The sequence below is a fragment of the Oryzias melastigma genome, linkage group LG6, assembly GCF_002922805.2.
Source record: "Oryzias melastigma strain HK-1 linkage group LG6, ASM292280v2, whole genome shotgun sequence".
NCBI classification, from domain to species: Eukaryota; Metazoa; Chordata; class Actinopteri; order Beloniformes; family Adrianichthyidae; genus Oryzias; species Oryzias melastigma.
The window spans coordinates 17,192,492-17,212,074 of record NC_050517.1 but is presented as its reverse complement, the minus strand read 5'-3'; the positions used below and the strand labels follow the sequence as shown (position 1 = coordinate 17,212,074).

Here is a 19,583-nt window from a genome sequence, read left to right as displayed (position 1 = left end):
ATACATTTTCCACCTTATTCTCATGTATTTATTTTCTTTTATGTTGGCTGAAAAAGAATGAAAAATCAAGGGTGGGGCGGTGTCAGAAAATGGTCATTTTGAGAATTTTTCTTTTCAGTTCACACCACTCGATAGTAAACTGTTTTGTTCCATTGTTTAAATAATTTTGTTTCTTTTGCATTCTGTAGTAAAAAGAGACTAAAATAATGAATTAAACTGCTGCAGAGGGCCCCCATGGTAAGGCTCGCCCGGGGCCCCCAAACTGCTAAGTCCGCCACTGACAGGTAGTCTGCATTAAGCGGTCCAGGGAGAGCTGGAAAACAAACAGCCCTGCTTTAAAGTGTGATTAAGGAACATTTAAAGAAATGCATACCAGCAGTGCAGCTCAGCGTAGTGAAGCGGCCTGTGCAGTAATGCTGGATGAAGGAGCTCTTGCCCACCCCTGAGTTACCCAGAAATACCACTTTGAACACTCGCTGAGGAGTAAGACTCATGCTCTACAATTCAGACAAAAGGAACCAAAAAATACACATTTTGTTGACGTTTTATATTGTTTTAATACCCTAATAATGTGTTTAAATTGTTTTATATCATTTTTGTTGTTTAAAGGGTTTTATTAATGCTTTCCCTACCTGAGTCTGCTTCTGTTCAACATTTTCTCTCCTGACTCTACATGACGGCTGTTGAGTCTTGGGTGAATCTGTCATTTCTTTCTTTGTCTCCACTTTCAAGTCATCAGAAGAGACTCTTTAGAATCAGTGAACACAGAAAATTAGTGGCTGTTTTGACTCATAATTGCAAAACAAAACACCTGTATGTAGTTTTTCATACGAACCTTTTCACTGGCCTGTCTTCCAGTAAGTAGTTCCCTATGACTGACCCTTTTTTCTGCAAGGTCTTTGCAACAACTGGAGTCTAAAGGGTTTTTTTTTTGAAGAAAAAAAGCATTTAAATGTTAGTTAAGTTGAAAGTGAGTCTACAGTTTGGTGCATTTTTGTAAGAAAAAAGTGTCACACAAAGTCTTTATTTATTTTGCTACATTATTTTATTTTGCTACAAAGTATTTTAACATTAATTTACAATCATTCTTCAACAACACAATAAATTTTAAATTCTATTTAAATAAAAAAAACTCTTATTTTGAAGTAAACAGTTTTTCTTGGCTGAAAATTGCACATTTCTCACATTTACTCAACAAAAACGTCAAACAAGACTTCCTTCCTCCTGACAGCGGATACAGCTCATAAAAGTCTACTGAACAAATAATGCTGAATCAGCAAGAACTCTGTTATTTGTAGACAAAAAGACAAACATTAACCAGTTTCTTTCTGTTTACATTGACAAAGGTAACAGTAAATGACAATTCAGCACAATCCATCGCCTCACTGACCACATTCACAAAAGAAAACGACAGAGTTTAAATAATCATTGATCAGAAAATGAACGGAAAAGGAAAAACACGTCGGGCTTTTATGAGACTCAGCTTAGGTTGGATAGATATACTGTGGCTGAGGGGAAGAGAAGTTGTCACTGTGGTAGTAATTAAAAGGCGAAAGAGGAACGGTAAAGTGTCTGTGACTGACCCTCCTCTGGGATTGTTGTTGGGCATCTTTTTCGTCTCGTAGTTTTCTGTTCATGTCCCTGAAGCGAGAAGAGAAAGTCATTTAGAGACATTCCCATCAGGACTATTCTTTGTTTTATCCTCATCCAGTTATATGCGGAAATAAGACGACACAGTGGCGGAATATGTCTTTATTGTCACTAATTTATCACCACTAAGCCATAGTTGAATTTTGGCCAAAGGCCTACTCGTGTTTTAATCAAATTACATCACATAACCTGTTTTCAACTTAAGTTTTGCTAAAAGTAAATTAGAAATTTAAAACAAAAATATGAACTGCATACCTTAGAATGTCAAGTTGCTTCAGAAGACTATCCTTCTCTTTCTTCATGTTGCTGGACACCTTCATGACATTTCTATTAAAGAAAAGAAAAGAAAAAAATAATACAAAAATGCTTGTAAATTGCTTTGGTTCAGTTTTAAATACAAAACTACAGCTGTCTCATTTAGATCAAACTGTTGCATCATTTTTATGGTCATCCATATTATATTACAGTCAGTGCAAAAATAGAATCCTAAGTTAAAAAAAGACCATGTTTCAAGAAAAAATGTCTTATTTTCTGTCTTGCAAGGAAATAATTTTATCAATAAAGTTTTAATTTGAAAAACATGTCTCAGTGACTTGATTTTTTTTCTTAAAATGTGAATTATTGGAGAGACTTTTATTATGCAATTAGCAGATTAGAGGTAAAAATGAGGTAAAAATGTGTGACTTATTTCTAGGGGGATTGTTTTTGCAGTGTGATGCATAATTGTTTTTTTTAGTTAATAATTACAAAAAATGGTGAGCCAAATGTGACATAAGTGTGTGTTGTTTTTGTTTTTTTGTTTTCCATTTTCTAATCAATGCATTTCATTATTTCTGTAAGGATTTTAAAAATTTGTCCTGCATTTTTTACAATCTATACTTAAAATAAACCAAACCAATCAAAATATTAATGTCTCACAAAATTATAAAGTCTAAATAAGTGAATAGAATGTTAAAAATTTTCTTTTTTCCCCCTTAAAGAAAGCATAAAGTTCAATTTAAGACATCCTGCAGCTTACAGATACATTTTGCTCACCTCTGTTTGTCCACGTGTTCCTGGGCAGCGCTGGCCTGCAGCACGCCGAGCTGACTCAGAGCGGTCTGCAGCTGCTCTTTGCTGCTCTCCACCTGCTCATGCAGCTGCATGTTGAGGCTCCGCAGCTGCTGGTTTTGCTCCTTGATGTTAGCTTGCTCGCGGATTAGATGTCGAATTCTGGTTTCAAGCTGAAAGCAAAGATCGGCTCTGTAAACATTTGGCCTTTTTGTTAAAGAATTGACTTCTGTCCAGTTTTGACTCACCTCCTTCTGTTTGCTCAGTGAACTCTCAAGCTCCTGCTCCCGCGTCCTCAGCTCCTCTTCAAGCTGTTGACTCCTCTGCTTCTCTTTAATACTGTCCTGAAGTTCAAAAGAAATTGAAATGAAGAGTCACCTTTAAAGAAAAAAAAATAACTAACCAGGACATCCGTACCTCTGCCAGCCGTTTCTCCTTCTCCTCTTTAATTTGATTTTCCATTTCTTCATATATGGACCGAACCATCTGATCATGCTCACACTCCCTTCTAAACACATCAAATAAAAACGTGAGAGATGGATCAAAAACTTTGATTTAGACAGAAATGCATCAGTGACCTGCGCAGAGCTTGCTCCAGACTGTCTCGCTCTCTGATGGCGTCCTGCAGCTGTGACACTGTGTGGACCAGAATGCTCTCCAGGGTGCTGAGCAGCTCCGGCCGGTCCCTCTGGAGCTCACACCACAGGAAGCAAAGCTCCTGCTGACTGACACACAACACATACATCATTTTATGAAAGTATACCCAACAAAAGAGAGCACAACAACTAAAAACATTATGCAAAACTAACTAAAAATGGATGACTAATAATTTTACAATTTTCAAGTGATTTTCTTCATTTCAGTTCTTTTCCTTTTTTTAGGCTACCTCTTTTGAAGTTTACCTCTGTTTAGACTCAAAAGTTAAGAGTTGGTATTTCACTGGACGATGTAAAGGGTCTCAAATATTCTCACATGTATAGATTTGGCGTTTAAATCATCAGAACCCCTTATTGGAAAAGTCAGACTTTAACTTTACATGAAACATTTATAGTCTCATGACATTTTAATATATTTCACTTTGAATATAGTAGTTAAAAAACATTTTCCGGGGGTTAAAAACGTCACTGAAATCTTTTCACACAACCTTTCATCAGCCTCAGAACTCCATAAATAAAGACACTCTCTACTAAATCATGTATCTTGTACGATCATATGAACCCACTAAAAATAATCAACATTTTATCTAAATCATTGACTTGAAGGTTTTAACATGTGTGTGGAAAATTTTTATAAAATCAGAAAATGGAGATGCTAAAAACTGTTTAAGCACGGATGAAACTAAACAGCAGCAACAAGCTGAGATCGTACTCTGTGAAGATCTTTTCTGCTCCAAGCTCCGCTAGTATGCTGACAAATGAGACTGCAGAAGGGTCCTGGGACCAGTCGTCTTTGTCTCCGTCCTCCTCTGCTCCATCTGGACTCAGGTCGGTTGTGTTCTCCTGCCTCATCAGCTCACCTGCACGCCAACAGAAACAGAAGAACTAAATAAATGTTTGTTTTTATGATTTAAAGTTTTGTCCGATGATCCAAAAAACCCTCACCCAACCCTTTTTTGAACTCAGCAACAGTAAGGAATCCATTTTTCTCTTGGTCCAGACTTTCAAACACCATTTCAAGTTGTTCTGGGGGGAGCTGCAACTCTTCTTGGAGCCTCTTAACCGCAAAAAGAATAAAATAAAATAAAGTTCAGTCCTTAAACTAGCATAAATGTTGCTTTTCCACCTTGGTAATGGAGTACCTGCATGTCCCGTTTTGTGATGAACCCTTTGCCCTCTTTGTCACACAGAACAAACAGCTCTTTGGCCTTATCCATGGTTTCTGCTTGCAGATATAACGGCATTTCCCTCCGTGGGGGTGAAACCTGGAAGCTGTGGCCCCGACGCAACCTCGGGCTCCCAGCTGGGAGGCTCCGCAGTCTGGGGCTTGCAGGAATAGCCTCTCCACTGCCTTGACCCACCAGCAATTCTTTTGACCACTTTGACATTCCTGCAGAGAGAAGAAGGAAAAAAAAGATGCTTGTGGAAACAAACAACTTTATCATTAGATCCCCAACTATAACCACATGGGAACTCACTGGTTTGGCATCTGCTATTAAAAAAATGACCTTTTAGAATATGTTTTCTTAAGGTTAAGAGCAGTTTATATAATAACAATTTGGGTCAGCTCTTATAAAACGTGGCACTCACTTGTGAGAAACCTGCAGTAGGGCTACTCCTTTGTCAAACATTAGGTGAACAGCAAACTAAACAATGTGACATCAGCTGCTGTAATCTGCTGTCAACTCTGAATTTTATCAGTGATTAAAAGAAGCTAATTTACAAACCCTCCAGAGAAAGTTTGGTTCAAATTTACATCTCAGAAATTCAAAACTAAAATTAAAAAGAAACACGAGGAGGCCCGAAAGCCATTAAGATCTGGGATTCCCAAGAATGAGACCGCACCAGGATGTGCAAAGGGTAAAAAACAGGATGGAGTCATATGAGAAAAAGTGTGTGCTCTTGAAGGGCAGAAGAGGGAATGCAAATGAATCTTTGGCAGTTGTTTGCATTGTCAGAGCTGCCACATTTGCAAACAAATTTATTCTTAAATGCTAGGAGAAAAACATCCCTCAGCATTTCCAAGAACAATTACACAAAAAGGATTTATGGCAGATAAACATTGCGTGAAATGAGCCCTAAGACACAGTGAGATAAATCACGCGTTTAATTGTTTAAAGTATAAATTAATCTCAAATTGGCGAATAAAAATGCATCTGCTTAAGCTGGAAAAGCATTTTGTCAAATTTTAAATCCCAATAGGATGAATCTTTTGAGTCTTATTTTTAAAAAATGAATTAAAAAGTAAACACACACAAATTTTAAGATAAGTAGCTGAAAACACATTATGTAAACTATGTGTGTTAAAGATTCCCCTCTTCAGATAACTGCAGCAGCCACATCAAAGGTCAAAATTTATTAAAAAAACATTTAAGTACAATATAATGTTGCACAATATATATATGAAGTCAGTGCAACAGAATATGTTATTTATGAATGCTTTAAAAATTCTCAAACTTTGCAGAGTCAGCATTTTCAGTGTTGTTGTCCAAAGCATATGGTGGAAAAACACACTTTTGACCCCAGAAAAAGTTGTTTATCTAAAACTGGAGGTCATTTTAAGGCTTGAAGTTCTATTTCTAACTGTTACTTTGAAGATCTGATGAAAACTTAAAAATTATGAAGCAACTTCTTTTAATTTAAAGGAAAAACTAAAGTCACCTTTTTGTATAGGTTGTTAAAGAAAAAAGCTTCAAGTATGTACCATTGCTAAAAAGGTCCTGAAGACAGTCATTGTCAGAAAGACGCTGTAAATTGACATTTTTCATGTGAGTAAAGTTGGTAAAAGTTTTAAAACTCACCTGCTCTCTGCCCTGAGACCAATCCACTACCTTTGATCACGCTCAGCCCATTTTTATCAGTCTTTGTACTCACTTCGACCGCCAGGGGGCAACCGCGTGTATTTTAGTTTTACCGTAATGTACAAAGTACAATGAACCCAGATTTTTTTTATTTTGTAGTCAACTGCTACTGTTTTATTTATTTATTTTTTTACTATAAGAAATATACGTTTTTGTCAAACTGTAATATATAGTATGCATTATTATTTATTTATTTTTTCTAAAGGAAAATGTTTATTTCGTCACGTAACATACCTATGGTTATTACGGTAAACTGGACCGTTACCATGGAATTACGGAAATGCTTGTTGCTGCTGAAAAACCCACGGCAGTTTTCGACAATAAGTAAGTTTGGGTTATGTTGCTTGTGTTTTCGTGGTTCGGGGAGACTTTTTATCCCAACATTTCCCTCCCGTAAATGATGCTAACCCGTTCTTGCTAACATAGCAGAGAGGAAAGGAGAACAAAAGGTGTGGCGCGAAGTAGGAAACGTGTTCAGTCGAGCTATTATTTGTTATGAAAACGAGCCACTTGTTTCTTTGTCATCCGCCCCACACAGATTACCCGGATTAAATCACGCTAACGCACTTTCCTCTGAGACAAACGGCAAAGCGAGGGTCACAACACACAACAAAACAAGAGATTGTAGTGCGCGCGTAAATTTAGTTGGGGACAAATCCATAATCCAAGCTGTGACCTTTCAGCACCCGCCTGTGTAACAGCGTGTTGATCTTACATGGATGGCTTTACCTCTAATTTAGCTGGCCGACACAGGGTTACATCAGCTCCCTGAAAGATGAACGCTTTGCTTCATTTAATAACACGGTTCCTGTTGTGTCTCCGTTTGTTCCTCTTCGATGAAGGCATTTTCCATACCGAGGATGAGAAGAAGCAGCGTGTGACATGCTCCAACTCCTTCCATCAGGGATCCTGGGCCGGCTGGAGTCTCCACAGACATTTTTCACACTGGATAACCAACATCATGCTTTTAACCCAACCAGGACTGAGGAACACATAAAGCTACTAGAAGTTTTGTGAATGGAGCATGATTCAAGGCTTCTGGATATTTTGAGTATATGAGAGATCAAATCTCCAGAAAATATTTGAAGAGAAAGGGGACCTTCCTTTAAAGATGCTCCAAACTGGAAACTATTCTCTGCTGTTGCTGATCCAGTTGTCTCTGCTGGCATATGACCTTTTTGTAAATTCCTTCAGTGAGCTTTTGAGGGGAGCGCCTGTCATCCAACTCGTGCTTTTCATGTAAGTTAAAGATCAACAAGATGAAAAGACATAATTGGGCTATTGTTCCTCTTAGCTTGTCATAAAAATGCGTTAAAGGTTTGCTGATGGCAAACTAGCTTTGACATTAGGAACCTAAACAAATTGTTCAGATTTGAAACAGTAGATGAAAAGCTTTTTGAAATTTAGTGAGCAATACATAATGCACAAGATAAAATGGTATATCAGAAGCTGTAGAATTAAAAAATGATAAAATCTTTCAAATGATCCAAATTAATCAATTTTTATAGTTGTCAGATATCATTTATGTGCTCTTTGTTTGTAAAAAGCTAGATTTCCCCCAACAATTATCTTAAAAACCTGCAACTTAAGATTTAGAAATCCTCAGATTTTATTTCATAATTACTTTTGGAACAAATCTAGCTTGAAAACATTGTTTTTTGTAAAATGAAAGCGCAAAATGTCAAAGCAGTTTTAGCTTCACTAATTGTTTATCAATCCAGCTTGATGCCAAACTTTCTAAGTAATTGAAATGATGTGTTCGCAGCATCCAGGACATTTCCATCTTGTTTAACATGATCATCATCCTGCTGATGATGTTCAACACCTACGTGTTCCAGGTGGGGCTCGTGTCTCTGCTGCTGGAGAGGTTCAGAGCTCTGCTTGTGTCGTCTGTTCTCTACTTGACCCTCAGCATCTGCTTTCACTGCTGGGTTTTGGTATGCCATCATGTACGAATGAAAACATCCTTTCTTTGGCAGCACATTAATCCCAATATTTTTTTTCTTTGTCTTAGAACCTCAGATGGCTTGGGTCAAACCGTTTTGTTTGGACAGATGGTCTTCAGTCTCTCTTTGTCTTCCAGAGAACAGGTGCTTTTGTTTACATCCTCCAAAATATGTGACATCCACACCAACTCTGTCCTAATTACTCGTGTCTCTTAACAGCGGCTGTGTTGTATTATTACTTGTACAAACGCACGGCAGAGTACATGGGAGACCCGAGGCTGTACGAGGACTCTCTGTGGTTGCGGGACGCTTTCGCCAGAGCTCGCCAATGAAAACCAGGACGTTTAAGAGCAAAGTAAAAGAAAATGCTGGGGTGGAAAAAAACAAAACGGACATCGCAAGATGGGGCAGAACATCTCGCCAATCTCAAGTTTTGAACAAAATCCTCATTGCAAAGTGCTGGACTGTGATAAACTACACGACAGGAACAGAATTCTTCAAAGGAGACTGACGGGAAGCCGTGCGTGTTTGCTCCTCCCAAACTGGCACTCAGGCAGTTAAAAGGTTTATGCTGGCAGGTAAGCCAAGGGTGGCACATGTAGTATTGCATTAATCGGGATTGAGTCGGTTAATCTATGTGGCCTTGCAAAACATTTTGGATTAAACCCTTAATACGAATGAAAGAAATATTAAAAGTTTAGAAAAGATCTTGAACACAAAGGTTTTGTTTGTCTTTGACTTTTTTTTTCTTACAATTGTGAACTCATTGTAGAAAAACTGAGATAGTTTTGTTGTTTCTCACAATAAAAATACATTTTTACTTGTATTGCATTTTGCACTATTACTGTTTACAAATGTATTTCCACAGAGCTGACTATCTATTCATGCGGATTCTGAGTCGGGATCTTTGGACATTCTTCACGCCGTTTTTCATTAATCTGTCTGTAACTCCAGAGTAATCCATCTTCAGGGTACTAAGTATTATCCAGGCGACAAGGTTAAAAGAGGTGCTCTATTTTTAACCCAAAAGATTAATCAGGGATTTAGGCTTTACGCACCACTAGTGAAAAGCACCACAAATAGCCATCAGAGGGGAAAAATAACTTATTTCCAGACGGACCTTGTTTTAACATAAAAAAAAGACTCAAAGTTGTACAAATCCACCTTTACTTGAGTCCATATGATCAAAAAAAAAAAAAACTGTCAGTGCCCTCCTATCAAATCCAGAATCCTGAAAAACATGAGTGAAGTCTTCTATTCTGCTGGAATGTGTTTCTTGAAGCCAGTTATCTGAAACATAAAAAATGAAGGGAAAAACATTTTTTTTTGTTACAACTCCCCATCCCCAAAACAGCAGTCTGAACTTACCTTCAGACATAGATGCCGACCCAGAGTAGTAGGAAGAGCACGCCAAAGCCCATGAAAAGCGAAGCCACAAGGGAGATCAGCAGCTCCTTATAGATGTCCCTCGTGTATTTTGTTGATGTAACCTCATATCTGAATAAAAGGTTAAGGCAGACCCAGATAAAGGCACAAAAATGTTGTAGTTTCATTTTTTGTTCATGCGTCAGTCATAAACTTAGCTATATGTATACACTTTAAACGTTTCTTTAAAGTTTCCACCAAAAAAAAGCATTTTTCTATTTGGAATTGCACCTTGGCGTTTACCAGCTAGTTCTTATGTATATTCAGATTTTTGTCTAAACAACAGTGCAATTACTGATCTTTAAACTGGTTTACCAAGTGGTTGTTCTCTAGCAATTAATATTGGATATTATCTTAACATGAGAAAAAGTCTGGAAATCTAAATACATTTTAAGGGGAAGAGACATGTTAGGAAAAAAATACAATTTTGTCAAGTATTTCATATTAGTAAAAAAATATATAATCAAAGACAATGTATCTACTTTGAAATAACACACACTTATCTCTAAGAAGTGATTTTTGTTGGTCTAACAGTAACACAAAAAGAAAAAAAAAATGTAAGCTAGATTATTCCCAAAGATCAATACAATTTTCAACAGGAAAAATGTCTAAATGTATACAGCTACCTTCATTCACAATCTAAAAACATCAATCCAAACATTTGTTTCAACTTTAGACTCCTTATTTTTACCTAATGAGACTGAAACAAACATTTCCTAAAATCTCCAAGATCCAAAACATACAGCAAGTGCTCATGATGATTAAAAAGATCTTTTATATTTTTTAAATACACATTCAGCTTCCTGTAGAAACCAGATATGAATATAAATATTTAGCTTACATGTCAATCCAAGTGGGAAAGCTTAATTACCTCTTTAAAATTGGCTTTAAAGTGCTTGATTTTATACATATGTAACTGGTTTCATGTAGTCCATGAGATGTACACAAATACAACTTTTCTTTCTCTTTGTATCTTTAATACACTTAGTGGTAATATTTCTGATAGTAGAAATCTTATATAAATGTATGGTAATGCTATCCTGCAGACATTTTTGTTTGCTCTCCCTGTACAGTGAGAATTATTGTCTGATTTTATGAGTTAACAGAACATGTGTCGAAATGAGGCATTAAACTGCAAATATTATTATCCTGACCAAAAATATGCTTTTTAAAAAGTAAATTAGAAAAGAACATTTGTTTGTGGCTCGTCACTCTCAAAGGGCTAAACTGACCTTTAAAAACTAGTGCAAATATTATGTTGCCGGTCCAGCACAATCATGACTTTTTTGGCATACCACCAACAAGTTAAGTAGATTTTTTTTTTTTTTTTTTGACAAATAGACAACCTGATTACTTTCATCATCATCAGGAATGACTGAACTTTTATTATGTTTGCTGAAATAACCAGAAGTATCAAAAATATCAAACTGATCCTTAAGCATTTACAGCTTTATAAAGTTTAGTTTGCCTCCCGAGGGCTTTTGTTTTATATTTAAGTCATTTACTAATCTAAACAAAACCATGGGAGGATACACGAAGAACCAGGCGGTGAAGAAGGTGCCAATGGCCAACAGCACCACGGTGAGGTGGGGGAAGACGGCCGGGTTCACCGGGCTGGTGTATCTGGTCATAGCCTCGAGTTCCTGCAGCCACGTTGAATAAATAAGAAATTTAAGGAACCGTTTCATGAAACTGTGATACAGAACATGCTAAACTAGCCGCTTTTGGAACAGATATTCGCATTCAGAGGTTACGTCCACTTAAGTGAAGTTTATACTACTAGCTAAAAATGTTCGTCAAGCTAACTCAGTTTCGTGTCCAAAAAATAAAATTTGTATAACCAAATATACAGCAAAGCTTACTTATAAATCTGAAAACACATTTCAATTAATTTTAATGTAAATGTATAAAAAGATTTACCATTTCTTTAGAATGAAGCGAACCTCTAGCAGATGTCGACTATGGTGAAAAGGCCACGTACGGACTATTGCTTCCTGATTTTTTTCCTGACGTCTGTAAGTGGCACAAATATGCCCTTGGTCTTGCCTGTCAGGCACACAGGCGTTCGTTTCCATTCATTATTCAAACGGGATTAATACTTTATGCACATTAAATTTTACACAGAATTGTAAAAAGGTATAATATTATTTTAATTAGCTCATTATATGAAACATAGATCAGCGCTCGCCTTTTTTGTTGCCTGGAAGATTTATCGCAGGGTATAACAGCACCTAGAGATATTGGGAAAACTCTTGACTGCCCTCCAGTGGACAGATGGAAAAGTTCTCAAATCAAACATTGAGGTCAAGTAATTTTAAACTGTCTAACAACCAATTTATTTACGGCATGCAATTACACTATTACAGTATATCTTTAAAAATTAAAATGCAATGAGTAGGCATATTAATCCAGACAGTAAATGTAAGCTTTGTTTATTTTCTGATAGTGCTAAAATTACAAATGGGTATTGACGTGTGCTCAAGTTTACCAATAACTGCTCAGCTTTAAAAAGATAAAAGTTAATATATTATTGATACATTTAAAAAAAGGATACAATAAAACTATCAAACAGAAAGAATAAATGCAATAGTGAAACGAAGCATTACAGTTACACACGGTTGGTCTACCTGAAACCAGTCTGACGCTGGAGACAGGAGGAAAAAAGAGCAGTTCATATATTCAGTGCAATAAAAGTGCTACAGTGGTTTCCATATGACAGCTGGTGCATTATAAATTAGCTAATATTGTACAAATGAACATCAAAAGTATGGTGAAATATTATACACAGTTTTCATATCATAATAAAATCTGAGATCGTTGTCTAATGGCTGTTTTTTCCTACTAATTGTGGATGTTACATTGGAGTTACAGTGCTGAGTTTTGATTTTGGAACACAGATCCATACAGATTTATTAGCAAATGTCACATAAAACATATTTTTTGAAATCAAACTAATTCTTTGACATAGGAAAAGGCCGTACAGAAAGTAAATATTACATATATCAGCTCTATCAAACGTGTTGTCATTGCATAGTCTTAGAAACAGTTAAAAACACAGTATATATATCTGGTGGGAATTTTCCAAAAATGATCACTGTCTTTCTGAGTAAATCTCTTTCTTCTTTGCGGTATAATCCAGAAATAAACAAAGAAAGTAATCAAGCCGTGATGTATTAGTTTAAAGAAATGATTGGGAATACACCTCAATTGATATTTGTCATTTATTGCCGTACCAGCATTGTCCAGTTAAAAAAAATACAGTGTAAGCTATTCCAGTGTTTTGTGAAATATTGTCAGTGTTGGACTTGTTGTACTTTCTCTGTCAGATCATGAGAGCTGCACCTACACCATAATGCCATGTGTTTGCTGAATCATTTTTTTTAACAAACAGTCCTCCAGTGGTTATTCCAAATATTATTTTGACAAGTGGCTTCTCAAATTTACAGCATGCACATTTGTTGCATATGCACCACATATTTTGAGTCTGCAATTAGTTTAAATTAAATGCAGCACATGCGAACAGCAAGCTGTGTTATTAACACAAAGCCTCTAAGGGAATTTGACAGTGTGCACTACTGAGGTATGTTTATAATGTGAGAACCCAATCATGTATTTTTCAATGTAAAAGATTATTGTAATGTGCTTTTGTAAATGCTGGTTTCACTGAACACACACCTCAGAATAATAATGGCATTTAAAGCTGCTGAAAAGGTAATTATGGCTAAATAGATCAGTAATAAAGTCAATTATGTACACATGGGATTTGTTTTTACAATTACAATACGCAGAAATATCTCCAGAATTGTATCCTCCAGTTGTCACAGGAAAAAGTAAACATACAAAGGGTATTACAGTGGATAAGCTGGATAACATCACAACATACAAAACTTTATAGGGGAGATGTAAGGGAGTGAAAGGAAGACAGTGGTCCACGTGGTCCTGCTCCTCCTCCTCCTCACATACAACTGTTCTGAATGACAAAATAGAAATCCGAGAGCGTTGATCTGTTTTCTTTAGTGGCACAACTGACTTCATTCTGTGAAGGAAAAATGAACAAAAAAAAAAAACAATCAATAACTTTCTGAGAAAGCGGGTAAAACCTGCATCTGCAAAGGCCTCCTCCTCCAGAGGTTTGTTCTACTTACAGACAGAGACACACGGAGGTGATATTTGACCTCTTGGAAAGACAACACAGGCACTGACCACAGGTGATGAGTCCCCTTAAAGACAAGCAAGGAGATCAAAAATGCTTGTGTCATAAATGTAAGGTACAGCACTATAAAAAACATTCTTTTTTAGGAACATTTGATATCTGAAAGGTGCAGACTAGGTAGAAGGGTTTATCTCTCATCGGAGAATTGCAGGTTTACGTTGCTCCTGGTGGTGACAGGTTATTAAATGCATGAAAGCAGAGAGTGTGAATGTTTGTCTTTGCATGGGTAAAAGTCCCAAAGCTGTAGAGTGTTTTAAACTCTAAAATGGAAAAATGCTGTATCAGTTTCCATTCACTGAGAGTTATAAATGTATACCTTTGTTGGTGTTCTCTGAGCGCCGTAGACCTGTGTTTCTGTGTGGTAGCGGCATAAACGTCCTTTGATGGTTCCACACTGTTTTACCCAAACACTGTTTGTGAAGCTAAAAAAAATAAAAGAAGCTTTATTGAATAAACACATTACTTCTTGACAGTTTTTCACAGATTTACTTTATGACAGGATTAGAAATTGATTGCAGTAAAACTGTTTACTATTTGTGACAGTAGTGGCTTCTTGATGATTACCATTTCAGAATAATTCTTTCATCTCAGTTTTAATTGTGTAAAATCAATTTGAAGCTAAAACAATGTTTAGCTATAATAACTTTTTTTTTACATTTTGTAACTTCTAGTAGCAGTCTTGGTGAGAAAATTAGGAGAATTTTGAATCAATTCTCACCACCACACATGAAATCTACTAAAAAATTGTAGATTTTTTTTAAACTAATGGATTTAGAAATAAAAAATATATATTATTATGGCTTAAAAATATGAATTTGAAATGCAATAAATATTTCTAAAATCGATTTAAGCAGATATCCTCTGTCTAACTAGAACATATTTTTAAAGCCTTACTAGATGTAAACATTGACATTATATATTTTTTTTCTGTTCAGTCATGTTTATACTCACGTCATGTGCAAAGTAATGTGAGAAAATGAAGAGTTTCTTTGTCCATCAAGAGAAATTGTGTAACTATAGTCAAGACACACAAAAAATGACGTTAAAACATTATCATCAAATAATTCATTCCCAAAGAGTACATTTTTCTCAGTTTAGTAACATCCAACACTGAAGATGGGGTTCATAGACTATGAAAAGCCACCAGAGGGCGCTGTTTCATCATGATAATCTCTTCGCGTTAACTCAGAATTAGAGTGGATGTCGTTTCATACCTGCAGCTCTCTGCTGCTGTACAGCTTTGTGACATTATTTCTGAGTTTGTCTCCACAATATGGACTCTAATGAGTGAGGGAGCACCTTTTCCCCCTGGAAGATAACAAAAAAATCCATCAGAATAAAACTAGAGGCATACACAATATCTAGAAATAATTTGTTTTTATTTAGCATCATATATAAGGTTTCTCACATACTAAACATTGTTTGTGAGAAATATGGATTAAGATTATACTGCATTTTTAAATTCACCTTTCTCAGTCAGGCTGCGTTGTCTTCTTGGCACAGGCTGCTGCCCCCCTGGCAGGCGGTTGGTGGACCCCACCCCATCCAGATCTGTGGAGACGGGTTTCTTGGACTTGCCCAAATACATGGGATGATGGTTTCGGTTTAGGCCGTCCTTGTCCTTTTGCATGGACTTGGCCTTTCTATTAATCGTACCTGGAGTGGGATTGAGGCTGTTTAACCCTAAAAGACAACAATATTAAAGGTGCAGAGTTTTAACTATAAGAATAATTACAAAAAAACATTTTATTTTTGCTTTTTTTACCTGTTGTAGATTGGTTATTACTTGGTGTTGAAGTGGTTGCTGTTTGGTTGTTTACAGCTGTGGTGGAACAGCAAGCTGCTAAAAAAAGAAAAAAAAAAGGGATTTTTATTTAAATATCATAGTCAGATAACACCATTGTGGTTCTAAATAACCCGTGCAGAAAATTATCGTTCACCTGGTGCAGGTGTGGTGGACAGGGGGCCATAGAGAGTCTTGTGGGAGGATCTCAGAGCTGCTCCTGACCTGAACCAACCAGAGAAGACACCGTTAGAGAGATGCTTCACTGCATTCTGATGAGTTTGCTTACTATGATACTTAGGATCACAACAGAGAAAACACATCATTTCCAGAAGTCTTATAGAGCAGACAGGTATGGAATAATTTGAGAGAAAGATGAGGTTGTACCATGCGCAGACAGGTGAACAGAGATTTACAGAGGCAGTGAAGAGGGGCATCCAAGAGATGTAGAGAACGCAGGAAGACACATAGCTACAGAAAGCAGGACAGATGTGAAAGACTGATATTACTGGAAAGGTGGAAACTGATTCAACTGAAGTTCTTACAAATGATCATACCTGTCTTTCTCTGTGACGTCTCCTCTGTGATGGAGAGTGAGGATGTAGAGGACAGACATGGAGATGATGCTGTGGACACATGAAGAATTGCCATCAGAGTGCAACAATTTGGCAGATTTTTAGTTTTAATGATTCCATTAATCCTCATACCTGAAGGCCATGACGATGACCAGAGCCAGGATAGTTCCCTGTATGAACTTCTGACTGATGCAGCCTGGATCTGAAGACGAGCTCTGCAATAAACGGAACACAATCAATCCCATGTATATTATTTCTTATTTAAAACCAGTATTGGTACACACCTTGCTCCCAGGCTTGACTGCCTTCTTCTTGAGGGGGCCACTTCCAGTTCTGCTGAAATAACTTCCTGCTTGGCTTCACAGACAGAAAGCAGCAGAAGTAACACACCCGCTCCCTTTCGTCTTTGCACAGAATTTCTCCGCTGTCGCTGCACCTCCCGCTCACCTCACTGTGCCTCCGCTCACGGTGCTCTTCATGCTGTCAAGCCGACGCAGCTTGGCCAGTTTCCGGCTCCACCGCTCCAGCTCATCTATGCGGGTCTCCAGGTTGTCGGTGAGCTTACAGAGCTCTTTGACAGCTCCAACGTTCTCCATGAAGATGCGCTCCTTCAAGGATGGACAGGGATTCAGAGCTGTTCTGGACGTGCAAGCACAGTGAAAGCTGCATCCTCAGTTACCTTGTTGACCACCAAGAGGTTAGGAATCGTTTCTCCATTGGCACAAACCACATCTCCTCCCTCCTTTACTGCTTCTGGCAAGATCTGTTGAACCTCCTGAGCAATTACTCCTGCAGGGGAGAACATTTAGAAGCAAAAATAGATTAAAATACATTTAATTTTAGAACAACATTCTATTTATTCACTCAGTGGGTATTTGTGAAGCCTTTACCAGTCTCTGCAGTGTTCTCTATGCCCACAGTGGCAGCAAACTCAGGCTTGTACTGGTAATGGACAAGCCTCATCTGTGAAATGCGTTTTAAATTGTCTGTGGTGTCAACCTGTGAGCAGAAAGAACAGCTATGATGAATGTGCAGATTCCATGAAAACATGTTGCAGGTACATTTATCAACAATGCCAGCCCTGGACATTTTATTTTATTTTATTTTATTTTATTTTATTTTATTTTATTTTATTTTATTTTATTTTATTTTATTTTAATTTAATTTAATTTAATTTAATTTAATTTAATTTAATTTAATTTAATTTAATTTAATTTAATTTAATTTTATTTTATTTTATCTTATTTTATTTTATTTTATTTTATCTTATTTTATTTTATTTTATATTATTTAATTTTATTTTATTTTATTTTATTTTATTTTATTTTATTTTATTTTATTTTATTTTATTTTATTTTATTTAATTTTATTTTAATTTAATTTAATTTAATTTAATTTTTACAGTTTGACAAACCACTCATTTAATGTTAAAATAAAAATAGTAATAATTGAAAAACATAAATAAAATAACTCAAAAGTCTGATGTAATCAATAATCTAAGGTGGATTAGGGGGAGTAGTGGGGCTGTTGGTGCTTCTTTAAAACTGTAAGGACGGAAAAAAAGCCCTCAGGGACAGCATAAAGGGGAAAAGGAAAGGAAGATGAGGGTTTAAAGCAGAGGTTTGTCTGTTTTATTTACGGTATATAAAATTGTTTGGAAATTGCATTTTGGTCAAAAAAGAAGAAGCCAGTTGAAATACCCCTACTTTGCTCCTACGTACAACCTTATGATCAAGAGATCCAGGATTTGAGCCTCAGATGGGACAATCAAATTAAAGTTTTGATAGAATGTTCTGTTTTTGGCGCCTCGCAGCCTGTTTAACAAACGATGATTTGAAAAAGAATTGATAATTCAAATAAGCAGAACGATGACAGGATTGAAAAGGATTTAAAAATATAAATGTAAAATAAAGGTGATGCAACAAAGCATGCTCATCTTTTAGCTGTTTTTAGAACCAGAGTTGCAAAAGACAAACACACACACACAAAATAAGCAGTTTTATTGCACAACCAGGACGCTGCGCTGAGAGTGTATCTCTGACAGTTCAGCCAGACACACACATCCTGACCTCCTGGACGTTTTCTTTAGTCCTGATGTCAGACGGATGAACCAAGGAGCCCATGACCTTCACGTTGCCGTGGACAACAAGGGCCTCATCTGGGCGGTCGTTGTTGATGCCCACTCTGCCATGGTGGTACACCGAGTCGGGCAGCTGGCCTCGCTGCCACAGAACCTCGTTGTCACTTTCAAACTGGCCTGGATTGGATGCCTGTCTCAAAGAAACACAAAAAAAGATACACAAAGATTTAGATTATAATACTTTTTAACTAAAATAAACATAATCAAAAATAGATTATTATTAAAAAGTGCTTATTTACTTCCTTGTCAAGAGCCTATGAGAAGATCTGTTTTGTCTTTTGTTTTAAAAACAGTTAAAATTCAAATTAATTTTATTCATACAGCACCTTTCATGTTAAAAGAAACAGTTCAATGTGCTGTACACAAAATCATAAAACACAATTCCCACAAATGCAATAAAATAATAAGATAAACCTCTCATAATAACAAACATAGAAACAAACAAATAAAATAGAAAAAGAAAAGCTAAAGTATTACACTTAAAAGTAACCTTGATCTTTTGTTTTTCTTTGTTGCATCTAACTTATAACTTAGCATTGGATCAACTGTACCACTGATGAACAAATATTGGAAATATTGATCTTCTCGGTTGTCTTCTTGCAAAAAAGCAAACAGGCTTAAACATTTACATGAAACTATCAAATAAGATGGAAGCAAATCTGCTGAAAATGAGGAGATATTTATTTAGCAGTCAAATAATTTACTTGATTCTTCTCACTAACCAAACATAAGCTGTCATTAGAAAACATCACACAGTTTTTTACTCAATACAGAACCATTGCTGTCCAGCAAAAACAAAGCATAACTCAGAATTTGAGGTCTAAAATGAATCAATTTGAGGGGATTATATACATACATCTGTAAAGATGTATGTACAAATCTCAAAACATTATTTTTTTAACTTGATCTCGATACTTTAACTAAGTCATTGTCACAGGACAGCAACAGTTTGCGTTTTGTCACAGGATATGATTGTTGTAGGAAGGAAACAGACATGGCCAGACGTTACCCTGACGATGATCCTCTCAGATACATGGGCAGCCACAGTGTAGCTCTGACTATGGGACTGAGCGTGCAGTGCCACCACCAGCATGAAATACCTGCGTGAGGATTTGATGAGGATTAGTAACATAAATGCGACTTAACACTTGAGTGTGTTTCTGTGCGTTTCTCACCTCTGATCGGGATTCGGTTTGCCTTTTTTTCTCATGTTATTTGCTGTCGTTTCACTGAAGTGGAGCCGCCCCACTGTGACTTTTGTCACCTGCTCTGGAGGCAAAGTGA

At 36.6% G+C, this 19,583-nt stretch overlaps 4 protein-coding genes across 8 annotated transcripts in view; 1 reads left to right on the top strand and 3 right to left on the bottom strand.

The window, feature by feature from the left end:
- LOC118598857 (ras-related protein RABE1d-like) overlaps positions 1-1,032 on the bottom strand; it is a 4,841-nt gene extending 3,809 nt beyond the window's left edge. The window contains exons 1-3 of the mRNA XM_036212355.1: positions 836-1,032; positions 633-747; positions 374-497 (exon numbers count right to left, since the gene is read on the bottom strand). Of these exons, the coding sequence (XP_036068248.1) occupies positions 374-497; positions 633-707 (199 nt within the window). The 5' untranslated portion in view covers positions 708-747; positions 836-1,032. The remainder of the gene's footprint in view (positions 1-373; positions 498-632; positions 748-835) is intronic.
- Positions 1,033-1,249: 217 nt separating this feature from the next.
- Positions 1,250-7,080, bottom strand: LOC112151784 (EF-hand calcium-binding domain-containing protein 4A). Of its 2 annotated transcripts, none has more exons than XM_036212354.1 (10): positions 6,947-7,080; positions 4,499-4,746; positions 4,302-4,413; positions 4,069-4,216; positions 3,279-3,425; positions 3,118-3,208; positions 2,949-3,044; positions 2,686-2,873; positions 1,906-1,977; positions 1,250-1,641 (listed from the first exon to the last, which is right to left on the bottom strand). In XM_036212354.1, exons 2-10 carry the CDS (start codon positions 4,742-4,744, stop codon positions 1,485-1,487), a joined length of 1,257 nt encoding a protein of 418 aa, XP_036068247.1. In that variant the 5' UTR covers positions 4,745-4,746; positions 6,947-7,080; the 3' UTR covers positions 1,250-1,484. The 2 variants fall into 2 exon arrangements, with proteins under 2 accessions (XP_036068247.1, XP_024136622.1); XM_024280854.2 differs by lacking the exon at positions 6,947-7,080 and adding an exon at positions 6,158-6,239.
- A 220-nt stretch (positions 7,081-7,300) lies between these two features.
- On the top strand, positions 7,301-8,989 carry tmem138 (transmembrane protein 138). Its single transcript, XM_024280855.2, has 4 exons — positions 7,301-7,456; positions 7,983-8,154; positions 8,232-8,307; positions 8,383-8,989. The coding sequence occupies exons 1-4, from the start codon at positions 7,329-7,331 to the stop codon at positions 8,493-8,495; spliced, it is 489 nt and encodes a 162-aa protein (XP_024136623.1). The 5' UTR covers positions 7,301-7,328; the 3' UTR covers positions 8,496-8,989.
- Positions 8,990-9,313: 324 nt separating this feature from the next.
- The window catches only part of LOC112151783 (transmembrane protein 258), a 26,204-nt gene continuing 15,934 nt past the window's right edge, over positions 9,314-19,583 (bottom strand). For 3 of the 4 annotated variants that reach the window (XM_024280852.2, XM_024280850.2, XM_024280851.2), the window contains exons 12-30: positions 18,229-18,429; positions 17,050-17,158; positions 16,839-16,948; positions 16,607-16,767; positions 16,444-16,516; positions 16,292-16,374; positions 16,142-16,210; positions 15,972-16,055; positions 15,742-15,809; positions 15,567-15,644; positions 15,269-15,484; positions 15,016-15,109; positions 14,753-14,815; positions 14,118-14,223; positions 13,734-13,808; positions 11,509-13,624; positions 11,122-11,231; positions 9,532-9,660; positions 9,314-9,453 (exon numbers count right to left, since the gene is read on the bottom strand). In XM_024280852.2, the coding sequence (XP_024136620.1) occupies positions 13,544-13,624; positions 13,734-13,808; positions 14,118-14,223; positions 14,753-14,815; positions 15,016-15,109; positions 15,269-15,484; positions 15,567-15,644; positions 15,742-15,809; positions 15,972-16,055; positions 16,142-16,210; positions 16,292-16,374; positions 16,444-16,516; positions 16,607-16,767; positions 16,839-16,948; positions 17,050-17,158; positions 18,229-18,429 (1,671 nt within the window). In that variant the 3' untranslated portion in view covers positions 9,314-9,453; positions 9,532-9,660; positions 11,122-11,231; positions 11,509-13,543. Of the gene's footprint in view, positions 9,454-9,531; positions 9,661-11,121; positions 11,232-11,508; positions 13,625-13,733; positions 13,809-14,117; positions 14,224-14,752; positions 14,816-15,015; positions 15,110-15,268; positions 15,485-15,566; positions 15,645-15,741; positions 15,810-15,971; positions 16,056-16,141; positions 16,211-16,291; positions 16,375-16,443; positions 16,517-16,606; positions 16,768-16,838; positions 16,949-17,049; positions 17,159-18,228; positions 18,430-19,583 lie in introns of those variants that run through there. The other variant, XM_024280856.1, reaches the window with a different exon arrangement.